The 15,847-nt window shown below is 41.8% G+C and overlaps 2 protein-coding genes across 11 annotated transcripts in view; one reads left to right on the forward strand and one right to left on the reverse strand.

The window, feature by feature from the left end:
• Positions 1–15,847, forward strand: part of LOC118421949 (zinc finger protein 208-like) — a 516,296-nt gene that overhangs the window by 297,801 nt on the left and 202,648 nt on the right. The window lies entirely within an intron of this gene.
• LOC118421042 (neuronal calcium sensor 1-like) overlaps positions 12,676–15,847 on the reverse strand; it is a 53,918-nt gene continuing 50,746 nt past the window's right edge. For 9 of the 10 annotated variants that reach the window (XM_035828199.1, XM_035828193.1, XM_035828203.1 and 6 more), the window contains one exon: positions 12,676–15,786. Coding sequence is in view for 3 of the 10 variants with exons in the window: in XM_035828203.1 (XP_035684096.1) it covers positions 15,697–15,786 (90 nt within the window). In the remaining 7 variants the exon portion in view is untranslated. The remainder of the gene's footprint in view (positions 15,787–15,847) is intronic. The other variant, XR_004831801.1, reaches the window with a different exon arrangement.

Raw genomic sequence — 15,847 nt, forward strand, 5'->3', positions numbered from 1 at the left:
AAAAGTGGCCCAGGGGAGGGGCAGAATAGCCTGGACTGCTGTTTGCGACATGCTGATCCAAGGACTCCTAGCAACAATGCAATGACATGGTGGTCCTTGCTCTTTACAAAAATCTCTTCCAACATGTTAAGTGCTTCTTCGTAACAACTGATTGCCTTGAGGTTATCTCCAGTTTCTTCAAAAACTACTCCCATTTGAACAAGTAATGTGGCCGTATCACGGTGTGGGGTGGTCGGACAGTAGAGTTCTTGATTCATCTTTAATGCCTGTTCAAAGAATGCAATAGCTTTCTTGTTTTCACCGGCGATATGCCAAAGGCTCCCCAGTTCTTCAAGAATACATGCAATGTCGGGATGTCTCACGTCTTCTTTTTCATGTGTTTCATTCCCACCGTGGATGAGTTTTGTAATTTTTAGCGCGTCCTCGCACAGCTGAATAGCTTTTATGTAGTCCCCGAGGTCTTTGTAAACTTCCGCGAGTTTACGGAGGGAGTGAACAATGTCGGGGTGAACCGCATCGGGCCCGTGGATGCCTTTGTTGGTTTCCAATGCCTGATGGTAATACCGGAGGGCCTTCTGATATTCCCCTGCGTTGCGACATGCTGACCCTAGGCCTACTAGAAGCGATGCAATGACATGATGCTCCTTGCTCTCAACAAAAATCTCTTTCATCCTAAGTATTTCTTCGTAGCAACTGATTGCCTTGAGGTTATCTCCAGATTCTACAAAAACTACTCCCATTTGACCAAGTAATGTGGCCGTATCACGGTGTGGGGTGGTCGGGCCGTGGAGTTCTTGATTCATCTTGAATGCCTGTTCATAGAACGCAATAGCTTTCTTATTATCACCTGTCATATGCCAAAGGCTCCCCAGATTATCAAGAGCACGAGCAATGTCGGGATGGCACACTTCGTCTCTTTCATGTGTTTCATTCCCACCGTGGATAAGTTTTGTCATGTCTAACATATCCTCGTAGAGCTGAATGGCTTTTATGTAGTCCCCGAGGTCTTTGTAAACTATCGCCAGGTTTCGGAGGGAGCGAACAATGTCGGGGTGAACCGCATCGGGCCCGTGGATGCCTTTCTTGGTTTCCAATGCCCGCTGGCAGTATTGAAGCGCTTTCTGATATTCCCCTGCCTTGCGACATGCTGATCCAAGGCTGTCTAGCAACGACGCAATAAGGTGATGCTTCTTGCACTTATCAAAAATCCCTTCCATCTTAAGTGTTTCTTCGTAACAACTTTTTGCCTTCATGTTATCTCCGGATTCTTCAAAAGCTATTCCCATAAAAAGTAGTACCATGGCGGTATCATGATGTGGGGTGGTCGGGCCGTAGAGTTCACGATTCATTTTTAAGGCCTGTTCACAAAACGAAAGAGCCTTATCGTTATCACCCATAACGTTCCAGATGTGTCCAATCTTATGAAGAAGACGTGCAATGTTGGGATGACACACTTCACCTCTTTCATTTGTTTTATTTGCGTGGTTGAGTTTTGTAATGTCTAACGCTTCCTCATGGAGCTGAATAGCTTTTAAGTGGTTCCCGAGGTCTTCATAAACTGCCGCGAGGTTATTGAGGGAATCAGCAATATCAGGATGACTTGCATCTTGGTCGTGTATTCTTTTATATGTTTCCAATGTCCGCTCATAGTATTGGAGGGCTTTCTGATATTCTGCTGCGTTTCGACATGCTGACCCAAGTTTGCCTAGCAACATCGCAATGGCAAGATGTTCATTGCTTTTATCGAAAATCTCTTCCATCATCTTAAGTGCTTCTTCGAAACAGCTGATTGCCTTGAGATTATCTCCAGATTCTTCACAAACTTCTCCCATATCATGGAGCGATACGGCAGTATCAAGATGTGGAGTTGTTGGGCCGTGTATCTCTTTATTCATCTCTAATGCCTGTTCATAGAACGAAAGAGCTTTCTTGTGGTCTCCAAGCTCTTTGTAAACAACCGCGAGGTTACCGAGGGATTCAACAATGGTAGGGTGGGCCGTTTCCTGCCCGTGTATATCTTTGAAGATTTCCAATGCGTTCTTGTAGTATTGCAGGGCTTTCCGATATTCTCCTTCCTTGCGACACACAGATCCAAGGATGAATAACACCCAAGAATACTCTGAATGTCCCATGCTGTTGCCCAAAAGCTCCTTCGTCATCTTCAGTGCTTTTTCGTAAAAGCCGATTGCCTTCAAGTTATCTCCAATTTTTTCCGCAAGTTCTCCCAAAGCAACATGCAACATGGCGTTATCTCGACTGTGACTGACTGATCCATATAACCCTTCAAACATCTTCAATATCTGGTCAATGCAAGCACGAGCATCCGCGTTATCGCCAACATCATTATTATAATCTCGGGCGAGTTGTCCGCTATCATCAAATAGCAATCGGAGATTCTGAGCAACATGTAACATGTCGGGATGGCATGCTTCGTCTCTTCCATGTATCAGCATCTGACTGGCCTGTTCAAAATAGCCGCGTGCTTTCTTGTATTCCCCAAGGTGCAGCCATTCTATCCCGAGCTTGTGGAGTATGTCTGGAGTAGCGGGATGTGGCGTGCCGCTCTTATAGACGACTTTGTACATTATTAAGGCCTCTTCGTGGTAGCGTATCGCCTTTGCATGATCGTGTAGGCCTCTACACGAACTTATACCCAGGTTTGTGAGTAATGCAGCGATGTCAGGATGTGCTGAGTCCTGGCCATATATGGTCCTCATTACCTCCAGCGATTCTTCAGTGAATGTGATGGCTTTCGTGTAATCACCCATTAAATTGAAAAGTTCTCCAAAGTTTCGAAGGTGGGCAGCCATCACACCTCTCACAGGAAGTAAATCTCCATAGAGTTCCTTTAGCATATTCGTCAATTTTTCGAGGTAGCTGATCATCTGCTTACCTCCATAAGCTTTGTCAAGATTATGGATTTCACCCCGCTCCGCCATGACCGCATTAGCAATTAAGTCATCCACCAATGCAGTAATCTCTGGATCCATAAATACAGCATCCTTGTCCGGCATTAACGCCCATCCCTGCTGTAGGTTAGCAATGACATTTTCCGTGTCTCTTAGCCTGTTCCATGCCATTGCAATGATGAAATACAGGACGACGACCTTGAGATCGTACTGACATAGCTGCTGCTGCTCTTTTAGCTGTTCTTCCCAGCAACAGATGGCCTTTCTGTGGTCACCGAGACTACTGTAACTCGCAGCTTTCTGACCTAGGAGAGATATCCTTGAATAAAGTGTAACTTCCTGGGACTGACCGGGTAGACACGTTGTAGCAGCTTTGTCCACATCCAACTTTCTAAGCGCATTCTCTGTGTGGACTATAGCTGCTTTGAAGTGCAACAGCCCTTGACATATACCTGCCTTAACTGAAGGAGAGGCATCATATAAGGTCACTCGTAGTCCAAGATGTGTTGTAGACAAATCATCAATGGGGATATGTGTGAGTCCGATGATGTTTGTCTTAAGAGGGTGGGCTGTATAGTAGTACCTGAACATCATCTTCTGGTCGGGTACGTGAAACACTGAGTTGATCAGTGTTTCCGACCCTCCGTCCAGCGGTGTCCGCATTGCAACAAGACCAGACAAGTTTTCTTTCTGGCCCCTGAGCTCCAGGTACGTCCGTAGTCTCAGCTCACCTGAGATGCTGACCAGCACCTGTAGATGATGGGCGTTTTCTTTAGTGACGACACCTGTCTCTTCCATCTCTTGAATGGCGTCCCATATGCTTGTCGCATAGACGCCCCCCAGAAGACCAAGAGTCACAACTGCAACGGTGGGAAATCGGTAAATGTCTTTTTTTACGTTTAACAGGTTACCAGTAGGTAGCCAGTAGGTATCTGACCACAGTGTACGGAACGACTCATGGAAACTCGTGAAAACGGGATTTGTGGCCCCGCAATGCTTAGTACTAGCCAAGGTGCCCAAAACTTGGATTACTCCTGCCCAGGAGGCCTGATAAAGCCTCTTTACTCTTGTCATGTAGTCGTCTACCAGTGCCTGATCTCCCGCCAAAAAAGAGACGTGCCTCAGTATGCTGGACAGGTGGTAACCATGAGCAAGGGCGACGTCTTGTCGCTGAAACTCAGCCATGCCCGCAGGCGTTTGTATCAGGCTGACGGCGGGCTTCGTCTTTGTACTTTCTCTTCCAAACGGTGTTTTGCTCGCCCATGGCATGGCTCCGTCAAACGCAAAGCCGCGAGGAGTGACAGAGTCGTAGAACCATTTATCTTCCGGGTCTTCTGAGTAGAAGTTGTTGAGAGACTTGATCCCCACAGCTGGTAGAATAGTCTCTCCAAGGTTGATGATTTTGAGGTACAGGTAACAGGTAAGGTTGAAAAAATACTCTTTGTTCTCCGGAGTGTCTTTGTTTTCCTCTATCAGTATGGCGAACTCCAGATCGGAGTACGGAGTGACCAGTTCTGTGGCCTGTGAACCCAAACCTATCATAGCGTACTTACATGGAGTCGGCCCGATTGTCTTGATGCATTCTTCAACAAGGTTTTTTATGAATTTCTTTCTTTGTTTTGATATGTCCTTAAACAAGTCCTTGATTGATCCTGCTCTCTTCATTTCGACTTCTTTGACTAAGGGGTCGTCTTCATGATACTGGTACGGGTTATGGTCGTTGTGGATTGTTTCTAGACGTGCCTTGACTTCATTTCTGTACTCTTCCAACAGATTTTTGTGCTCGATGTCGGTCTCATAGAGCGGTGGTTTGCAGTCAACACCTACGGTGTGATACAGAAACAGCTGTTCTGCTTCCTTGATGGAATCGATGAGAAGATGCTTGTCTCCGTTCCTGGCCAGGGCGGCGTTGTAGAGAGCTGTGGCCTTGGCAAAATCCTGTCCATCTTTGGTCTGTACTCCTCGTCTGGCGTACACTGTCCCGAGCTTGCGCAGACACTCCTCCTCCTCCCGAAGCCGAGGGGACTGTTGGTCTGTTACAAAATGACATTATCTTGCCTAATGTTTTTTAATAGCATGCATAGCAAGAGCTTCCGATATGCAAGGAGATTTGTTATGATAAAACCTCCCTGGTATCCTTTCGAATTTAAGTATGAATATGCTACCTTTTGTTGTAGAATGTGAAAAAAATATTAATTGTGGTGCTAGTAACAAACATTATACGAAGTTATGTACATTTCCTTACCGTGGATTTCTTTCATCGCAGACGCAAAGTGTCCTTCTGCTGCATCGAGATCTCCATTCTGCAGTGCAGTGTCTCCCGCAAGATGGAGCTCAGCATATGTTCTGTTGGGGAGATTTTAAAAATGAAGTGGCAACTAGAAAGGCAGCATTTGCAAACTTTTAAAAGCAAATGCATTTTCCACCTATTCTTTCATGATACAAAATATACTAATGCAAATCAACCTTTGCGGAAATGGACCAACTTAAAGTTACAACTGCCCATATGCATGGTCTATCCCAACGTTACCCCACGTTTTAAATGCCTCAAAATTGGAAACGGGTACATACCAAAAATAAAGGACACATCCACATACTCAGGACACTTCATGCCAAATGTCAAGTCTACTTAAGTGACATATGTGTGTAAATAGCCAAAAATGAAAACAAGATCATCTTAAAAGTTATGTATACCAAACACTGTGAATACAGTCCTGTAAATATATGTCATAGGCACCAGCATGCAAAATTTCATGTCATTTGGTTTAAATGCCATGCTATATATATGGTACATTTTATATGTTTGGCCTGAAAATGGAAACGAAACTCAATAAGATAATTTCAAAGGCCCATATAGATAAATAGAAAATAAGTACATCTGTGAATAGTTTCATCACGAAGGTGAATGGCTTCTTTATTCACAACCAATGAGTAACAGCCAATGTTTCCATGACCTTTATTTCACCTACACTCAGATCATTTACCTGTTTTTCAGGTAGGTCTTGGATATCGTACAGTGAATACTACTTTGCACAATAGCTACGTGTCACTGAAAAAATTTTCACGTCATTTGATCTAAAAAAAACGTTGAATCCATTTTACCATCTTGCAGGAAAAGAAGTGCGAAAATTAGAGAAAACATAAGAAAAAACATTCTTATTGGTACGGTCGTACGTTTACAAAACGAGCTCTATTTTCCTCACCATGATCACGATGTGTGCCTGGCATGTTTTAGGCTAAAACAAACACAAAGTCTTTTTATTGATTTCAGCCATGTCCCAGAAGAATCAAATAACGTTACTAGGCAAAGAAAGATTTTTTTAGCCGCAGAACCTTGTTTCTTCCTAAATGAGTTGCAAAAGGAGCGTTGCCTTCCAAATGGGTGCCGAACACCATGTAGTATACCATTCTAAGTTGTCATAGGTGAAATATTAATAAATCATCGTTATTGAATAACAAAAGAAGCTCGCGTGCTGCAACTAGACGAAAGGTGTTAAATTCCAATAGTAGGAATGTATACATGGAGATAACGTACATACATACACACCTTGTCTCTTTGTTTCGCCTGATTTCATTATTTCCCGAAGGTTGTATGGTACTGGAAACAGCAACACCTGACGTTGTATCCATGGCCTGTCAATAGTTTAGAATAATGTAGAATAAAAGATTAATATAAGGTTCAACTTATTACTCCATTCATATCTGTTGGAATGTAGCAAACAGATTTTTGAATAAAACAAGCTATCTCATATCATCTAACATTCTCATATACGTGTCCTACTGTTTGATGTATTTCAAGTCCAGTCAATGTATCCACGTGCATGGTGGCGTCAACCATTATCAAAGTGTATCCGTTGGTGAGAGCATCGCCCTCGCAGCCCTGTTGCTTCTGCCGGACGGGTCCAGATCTTGTAGCACCTCCGCAATGCAATTGTTGGTATCTTTACTCAAACCCTTGCAATACAAGTGGCATTGGTAGCCTCCATAGCAGGCTTTCGGGGGCTCATAATACACTTTTGCTGGCCATTTCTATTTGTACTCGATCGCTGATTGCTGGCGTTTTCTGATAGCCACCCTCCATCAGAAAACGCCAGCGATCAGCGACCGCGTACAAATAGAAATGGCCAGCAAAAGTGTATTATGAGCCCCCGAAAGCCTGCTATGGAGACTATGGCATTGGGCAGTTTACGGCAATATAGCGTGGGTGGGGTGGAGTAATGCACTTTACAGCGTAACTCACACGATAGTTTAAAGTAACCAAAACAAAGGGGTCAAGTGAATGGAATGCTGCGTTTAAGTACAGTGGAAGGGCAAGGTGAAAGTTGCTTTTGTCAACGATTTTATTTCCGATTTCAATGTATATCAGTACTCTTCATCGCAACGACTTGCAGTAGCCAGTAGTTGTTTTCCATCGCTGGCCTAACTGCGAGTAACCCCTTTGTAAAAAAGTCTCTTACCTGGATGTATACTAAATGTCTGTAGCACACACACTAACAATCGATAGTTCTATTTGTAAGAGAGTCCGCACAGGGACTTTCTGCGTATGACTCAATTTGCCCACATACAGGGTACTTTCCACTTACGTCACATATATATATATATAAACAGTGACGTCGACAAGAGATCCGGATGCATATGTGGCATGACGGTGTAACGGCGACAAATACGCTGCTACTACACAACTCCTGTCTTACATACCTTTCGAATGACTTTCACATGCCTTTGGCGTTACCTTTAAAAGAAGAGCACACTGAAGTAAGTATCAAACACAGCCATCATAACAAGGTATCGAAAACAGATTCAATTGAAACGGCACGACAAGACTCAAATTCCCTATCTTTTTTTTACTGACAAGGCACGGACTGTGGATTGGTGCCGGCAAGCAAGTAAATAGAGTACACGACGCTATTTGGAGCGCCGGTAGAGAAAATTCAGGTACAGGTACAGTCCGGATCCAGTGGATCGAGTCCAGGTCCGAACCCCAAAAACATACTTAAACAATAGTACATTTCACAACAAAGGATTCTGTTTGGTGCGGTATCCGACGTGCATTGGCGTTTTAAACTCCTATCTTTATGTAAACAACAACAGCAACCTCTGTTTTGTACCATGTTTTACAGTAGAAGCTCGGTAAAAATGACTATCAACTCTCCTCTACTTCGGTCTTGTTGTTTACTTGGATCAGTAAGCCCAAAATTAAAACACCTGAGCGCCTGCCAGTATATTCTCCAAGCAGAGGTTGAGTCGAGGAGATTTAGCAGTAGTCGGGATTTTTACTGGCTCGCTCCCCTCTCGGCGACTCGATCTCTTTCGGTATAATCTGCTCATTTTCAATTCGAATCGGTCAAAAATTCAGTCAACTAATTATTTTCAGGTCCACTTTTTCTTGACCGGTCCAACAAGAAAAAAAAACGGGTTTGTACTGGTACATCATACCGGTACCCAGCGCTAGAAGATCATGGTCGAAAACTCTGATATCGGGGTTTGACTAAACCATACACACGCAAGAAGTTCCTTGTGTAACTCTATCACTTTAGGGGAAAACTAGGCGTCTACATAACATCTAAACTCTAACCAAACGGAAAAACTCCATAAAATTCCTACAGACGAAGCACTGTTGCGGTGGCACCTCAGCATGAAAATCAGGTGAATTTTACGCGTGACGATACCTTTCTAATAGGAACGACTACTAGTAACCTGTGCAATCAATACCCTGCTAAAAACATAGAAAAACTCACGTTACGTGAAATGGGTGTACGCTGGAGTGATGGATGTCTTCAGTACTTCAATCGCTGTAGGCTGTAGCAAAAATACCTGCAAATAATGCTACACCGGTGGGTGCTAGTAGTTCTAGTACCTGTAAGAGACTATTTTCGTACAGGGACTTTCCGCGTTTGACTCAATTTTCCCAAAACAAAGAGGGTACTTTCCATTTACGTCATGCTTGTTGCTAGATCCTTTTCGGTGTGTCAATACGTGGCGTCTTTTTTGTCTGCAACCAAACGCACTATACGACAAATTCTTTTTAACATCTTAAAATGTTTCATGATAGTAGAAATCAAGACTACTCGCAAAGACGACGAAGATCAAAGATGTGAAGATATGTAGTTCGTCCTAACATTTTGTATACTGTTAGATTTAGATGTCAACATGGAGTGGTTAGCTGCGGTCTTTTCAGGTTCAGGTGCGTTGACCTTAGTTTTAGATCTTTTCCATGCTTCAGGCTGACTTACTCAGCACTGCTGTAGGTGTCTATCAAGTACGAATGTAATACTAAAGGGTTAATGCCCCGCCCCGAGGTGTATATGAGGAAAAGGCGGGGCATTAACGTTATTATCATATAGCCTATTGAACTGACACATATAGCCTATCCAACTGTTAGCACAGGGCGTTTTCTGCGTGTTTACTGTAGCAACCTGCGGATGACCGCGGGTGACCCCCGGTAGAACGCCCGTTCTGTTCGATCACGTCAGATCGAACAAGATTCGTGTTCTAATACCCCGAATAGAAGTCGACTTTCAACACCCCCACTAAACAAACCCGATGGTCAAATTTGACTTCTATTCGTTTGTTTAGTGGGGGTGTTGAAAGTCATGTTCAATTAATCTTTTTCTATTTAAAAATCATTTATATCTTTTTAATTGTGTTGTAGTTTAACATAAATTGTTTGAAATAAAGTACAGTACGCTGTTTAATAGATATAATCGATAAATACTTAACACTAGTATTAGCGTCCTGTCCCCTCTATAATGGTGCGGTCCAAAAAGTGGTCGGTTATTCTAATAACCGCCCACTTTTCAGGTTACTGCCTGATAACCCATAGGAAATGGGGGCCTCTGATTGGTCAACTCCATCTGGCTATATGATAATACTTCGTAATACATTCCAACGATGTTATCTTTGCAAACGCGACATGTTCATGTTTCCTTTGTTAATCAGCATTCACAGAAAAGGAGTCTTCTACACATGTTATGATTCTTTGAGATGTCTCGATCGGCTACTCTTGCCAACACTTTTGAATAGCTGTCTACGTCTTTCATACTTTGTTCGCCCGGACCTAGGCGAAAATAAAGCTTTAAGACATATCGTAAGGACATATAATATATACAAGATCAGCGATTGACATTGTTGTAACATAAACAGAGGATCCGGAATCGTCATGAATAGATCAAATACTTAGGTAAGGTTTGTCAACATTTCTGTAAACGCGACTGTCAGCTGTTATCGCTTAGAACTGTGTTTTACTGTACTACTGAACAATACAATCCACCGAGGCCTTCTCGAGTCTCTACACACAAAAGCTACCGAAATCATAACCTTCTTGGTCATCAGACCGAACAATACGGACTCGTACTCAATTGAAATGTGAAAAATGCTGCCATCTGCCTTAACCAAGGAGGTTAAAGAAACCTCCTTGCCTTAACGAAGTTGATATGGATCAACTTACAGACAACACCACAGTGACTGCTTTCTTTCGTTTCCTACAATCTGTAATGTTACAAAAGATGATGGTTGATGGCTTGGAAAAAATCATGGGACAAAATATTCACCACTTTTTCATTCCCTGCATACCACTACTGGGGCATACCACCCACTCGGTTATCCTTTTGTGCCTTGCAATGTTTATATAAATACGCATGGTACAGGCCGTGTTGGGGTAAAAGTAAAGAATGGAAGGGTCACATTCCTTGTTTAAAAGACTCTTCTTATATGTCTATCCCAGTTTTTATTTCCATTAGACCTCCTTCTGATAGTCTATCCACTTAGGTCATAGTTGTTGCTTGCTTCTTTGGGTGTCACAGTCACGTCAATACATGTATATGACGTTTGTTTGACAGATCAACAACCAAACGTACTGTACGGCATATAGTTTTTTTTACCGTCTTAAGAATATATCAAACAGCATAAATCATGACAACTCGCAAAGACGACGATGTTCAATTTTTAAAATGTTGGTTGCCAGAAAGATTGTCTCGGTACTTAGTTCTTCCTGTTCCTTCTATTTTGCAAACCACTAGAAGTAGATATCAACATTGAGCGGCTAGCTGTGATCCTTTCGGGTTAAGGTGCATTATATATTGATCTTGGCTCTAAATAACTTTGCATGCCTCAGGGCTGCCTAAGCCTGCACTGTGCACCTGTTCCTAGGTGTCGCTTCAAGTCGATGAAGTCTCTATACTTCATGTACATGAAATGTCCGATTCCGCTAGCAACAAAAAATCTGCGGGCGAAATAAGCTTTAGAAATCACAGAGGTGTTTCATATGTACTGGGGTCATATCACATATAACTCCATAAGAAACGAGACCATCCTATCTCCAGTTAAAGCAAAATATACTAAAACTGTTACCGACCATTTCTGTACTGTGACGGTAACCAACAAATTACATTGACCTTACTAGTGTGACGTCAATGGCGCGAACCCATGTCCCCTGAGGGGTCCGTTCTGACGCATGTGCTAGACTTTGATAGTAGCAACTTAAAAAGAAGATATTGATTGTCAAACTCAACAGCCGACTGTTTTGTGCGATCTATAAGCGATAACGTTTAACCGGTACATCGGGCAATACATGCCAGTTATTGGTGTATTTATTACCCTCAAAGTAGAGGTTAGGCTCCGGCTGTTTTACGGCGTGTTTTAAGCGTTTTTATCGGGCTTTCTATTTTGTACTGTTCGCTTCCTTTGTCTCGTGGTCAAACGAGGCATAAAGAAAACGGTACAAAATTGAAAGCCCGATAAAAACGCCTAACAACACGTCGGAAACAGACGCACGGAGCCGAACCCCTGATTGGAGAGGTATTAATAAACTTTACACAAAGTTCGTTGAAAGGCAGAGGTACAGAAAAGGTGTTCCGTTTTAATTTCGTGTTAACAGAATGGTTTTGCACATATTTTTGCATCCCTGTGTATCTCTTTCATAATCTGTGATGTATACTTATAAAGCTAAAAGGCGAAACACGGCTAAAAAAAGGCGCATAACAAGTCCAACCCGAACATCTGCTTCTACATGACGTAATTGTATCCATCATGACGTCACATTGACGTAATCCAGCCGACACCATCGACTAGCCTAGTCCGTAGCTGTAATGACCATTTCCGTCTTCTTATCATTTTACCGATACTCAATTAAAAGTTTGTGACCCGCAGCTGTCTGGCATGTCCCAGGACAGATATAACTAATCACCAACCAGATGTACGGATCTGGCCCAGTGCTTTAAGCGTGTTTTGTAACATCATTTTCTCGGGGAAAAGGGGTTGAAAAAAAGGAACAGAATATTAAGCCGTGGCCCACTGCTGTTTACTTGTACTGTACTTGTGGAAAATAGCTAGGGGAATTTCCACGGCACAATACACGTCTAATTCACTTACTAGTAGCATATGATTCTTGTGTTAGTTGACATTGTAATATATTTCATGTATCTAACAACTATTCTTTTGTTGCGACTTGTACTTATTTTCATTCATTCATTGACTATATAACCTGCACACATGGTCAGTCTTCTATGAATTGACCAGTGGAAGCTTAGCTCTTGAGTGAGCTAAACTAGTTCAAGATCACTCTCATTATCTCTCATATACACGTAGTCTCCAAGCAGACCCTACGATGCCTTAGAGATAGATAAGTATCAATGCTGGCAAAGGAGTATAGCCGGCCAAAGCGAGTCAAACGGCTATACTCCTTTGCGAGCTTTGATACAAGCTAGGGTCTGCTTTGAGACTAATATACACGTATAATTGAAAACAAAACAAAACACGAAGCCAACAGTTTCCGTTATACTGAAATGTATTTAGAACAGGCAAGTTGACTGATGATAACTTCTTACACCGTACAAAACGTACATCCTGAAGAAACGCATAAATATTTCCAATAAATAAAACATCACTAGTGGAGGACACGAACGCCTCTATCCCTACCCACTAAACATGAACGTTTTTATGTACAAAAACAAGAGATCCCAACATAAAGTTTTGTCTAATAACAGTCTTCCAGAGAGAGCCTACAGGGAACCTGGTAACTATTAACTTGGGTTTTTGAGGGTTAAATATGCAGGTACTACACAAATTCAACACCTCCAATAACACAGAAATTCAGTCTAGTTCTAATTAACCTCGATACTATCAGAATTGATATACCATCTAATGCTTCAAAAGGGCATTGATGACAACCATGCTAAAGTTCTTCAGTGTGCAAGTAGCGTGAGTTGCAGTACTGCTATCAAATGATAGAGGTCTCTCCTAATACACCTGTTACCTAAGTGGACTTCTGATTGGTGCAACTCATGGAGTTTTATTGCCTTATTTGGTATGACAGAAACTGTGCTGTAAACTCCCTCGGGAAGACTGTTGACTCAGACAAACGTATCTCACAAAAGTGGCATGAAAACAGCAAAAGAACAGGATGATAGCAGCTCCAGAATAACACAAGTCAAATTTTGGTATGCTCAAAACACCGCCGACAGATTTGCCAGCCCTTGTATAATATAACTGTACGTTTTAAGGTCTATATTCCACTATGCCTTTTCCTGCAGTTAGACTACATGCTTACATCCATATCTGACTAGAATATCTGTATAAAATTTCTTCTTTTTTTCAAGTCCTTCCTTGTACTATGCTAAAGGATTCGTAACATTATACCAAAACTTGATATGCAATTGTCTAACATTGCTGCTAGGATTTCCCCCTCTAATTTTTATCTATTCTGACAGAAAATATTTTTCGTTAACCCACAACTTGTCACATCATAGCTGTCTCATCAGGAAATTTAAAAGCAAACTAGTCCAACTCTTTTGTTTGAATGAAATATGATTGTGAGTACAATTCCTTGGTTATTGGGGGAAAAGACAGAACAAAAAAGTCTTGCCCCTCAAAACGTTGTAATGAGTAGGGCATGCGTAGCATTTTCTATACATTTTTTCTCAGCTGACAAAGAAACTTAAATGACAACGATGACAAACAAGGAATTGTACTGACACAGCCTGAAATAATTTGTAAGGTGTCATGAGAGGAGCATGAATGGTACATTCTGGTCACTAACAAGCTTAAGTTTTGACAATGTATACTACACGTACACAACTTTTCATAGACAAGTTCAGAATTCAACTGCCGTCAACCGATTGTTGTGAAACAAAGACAACAAAAAGTCTAGCTGTATCATTTCGTCTGCCCTTGTCGTCAGTTTTTCCAGAATTGCACTTATGATCATGTCAACAACAAAAATCAGTGGTGCTAATACATGACTGCTGGTATGACATTTGACACATCACCTTTGACATTTGACATTAACAGATGTTCACTGGGTCATGGATAAGAAAATTGCAGTTAACATCAATATGAGAGGGAAACATTTTCACTTCTAAAATGGGTAGTTGATTGAAGAAGTCATTAAGTCTTAGACTCTATAACTTAAACAGTGTAAAGGGGCCCAATGATGCATCCTTGAGGTACACAATAGTATAACTAAGTAGGTTCACAACAGGAGGGCCCGAAAAAGCATAGGCAGTATCATTGCACTAAGTCTTACAGAGCAAACAGTACAAAAAGCATTCACCTTTTCCTTAGCACTAAAGTCTAGACTACCAAACTTGCGTACGTAAAACGTGATGAGAAAAACTCAAACTCGCTGGCTAAGATACGACAACTGTTCACATGGACGTGCCCTGAAGAAGAAGAGTGTTACAAGCCATTTTTTTAGGAAATGCACAAATCGGTTCCAAACTCTCCAGGGTCGGCATGCAAACAACAAACACCTCTGAGGTCAGACACAGCCACTGGTATATATAGTCTTCTTTCATTACATACCTACAGCAACACAAATTTGATTTGGATGAATGGCATCTTTGGAGTATCCCTAAAAAGAATAAGGAAGTAAAACAAATTTTGTTCCTTTTTGCAAAGGAATGTTTGAACACATTGAAACAGTTCAATAAAAATGTTGACCTTACTCTTGTTTTTGTTTAGTTTCACAACGGGTTCAGAAATAGTTCTCCATTTGCTTAAACTTTGTCAAATTACTTCCTCCGTTCTGCCAAAAGGAGATTCTCTTTCGGGATACAAGCCAAAATTGATGTCATCCATAAAATCAAGTCTATGTAGCTTTACATTTGAAAACTCATGAACATCACTACGTCATACCAAATAGAATTCTCTTCGCAAATTCACAGCATTTTTAGGAGCATACAACAACTATAGCATCCTCCTTAGACAAGTTATATAATAAGAAAAGCTAAAAACCTCTTTTTTTTATATTACACAGCTGCGTTGAAACGTGGTACAGATTTTGCAGGTAACTCTACATGTATGCAGGTTCGTAACATCCCATGTCCACACAGAATACATGTAAGTTCAGATCTCTTATTACAAAGTACTCAGCTCATCTTACGCTAAGGAGAAGCTACACGATACAAATTATCAACATTCTTCCCCATCTTTTCCTCCATCAACAATAGAATCCAAAAAGTTGCCATGACACACTTCAAAAAATTTGCCCTCTTCTCGTATTTTTCATTTAAGTAACGTTGCCGCATTCCTGTATTGTCGTGCCCTCCCTCTACATTGGACTAAAACAGGAATAGGGAAACCTGAAGTTTAGTCCTGATGTTTTCCCTCGATCCCGTCAAAATTTCAATGACAAGCTTGCAGAAAGACAACATTGAATGCCATAGATTTTGTTACACAGGCTTGTTGATGATGGGACCATTATACCTACAACGCAGCCCTATGACAGACTAGACTGCGCTCTATCTGAGACCAGGACACTTTTCTTTCTACATTTCTACGTCCTTGTCAGCTATAAGTCCAGGGACAGGGCGGAACAGATCCATTTGTCCTTCTTTGCGCCATCTCTAAACTCCTGCTTGCTAATCAGCCCATCCTTGTTCTGCATCGAAAAACGCACAGAGACACGAAAATGGGAAATTAGTTTCGGCACCTGAAACAGC

The sequence above is a fragment of the Branchiostoma floridae genome, chromosome 8 (genome assembly GCF_000003815.2).
Source record: "Branchiostoma floridae strain S238N-H82 chromosome 8, Bfl_VNyyK, whole genome shotgun sequence".
In the NCBI taxonomy this organism is placed as follows: Eukaryota; Metazoa; Chordata; class Leptocardii; order Amphioxiformes; family Branchiostomatidae; genus Branchiostoma; species Branchiostoma floridae.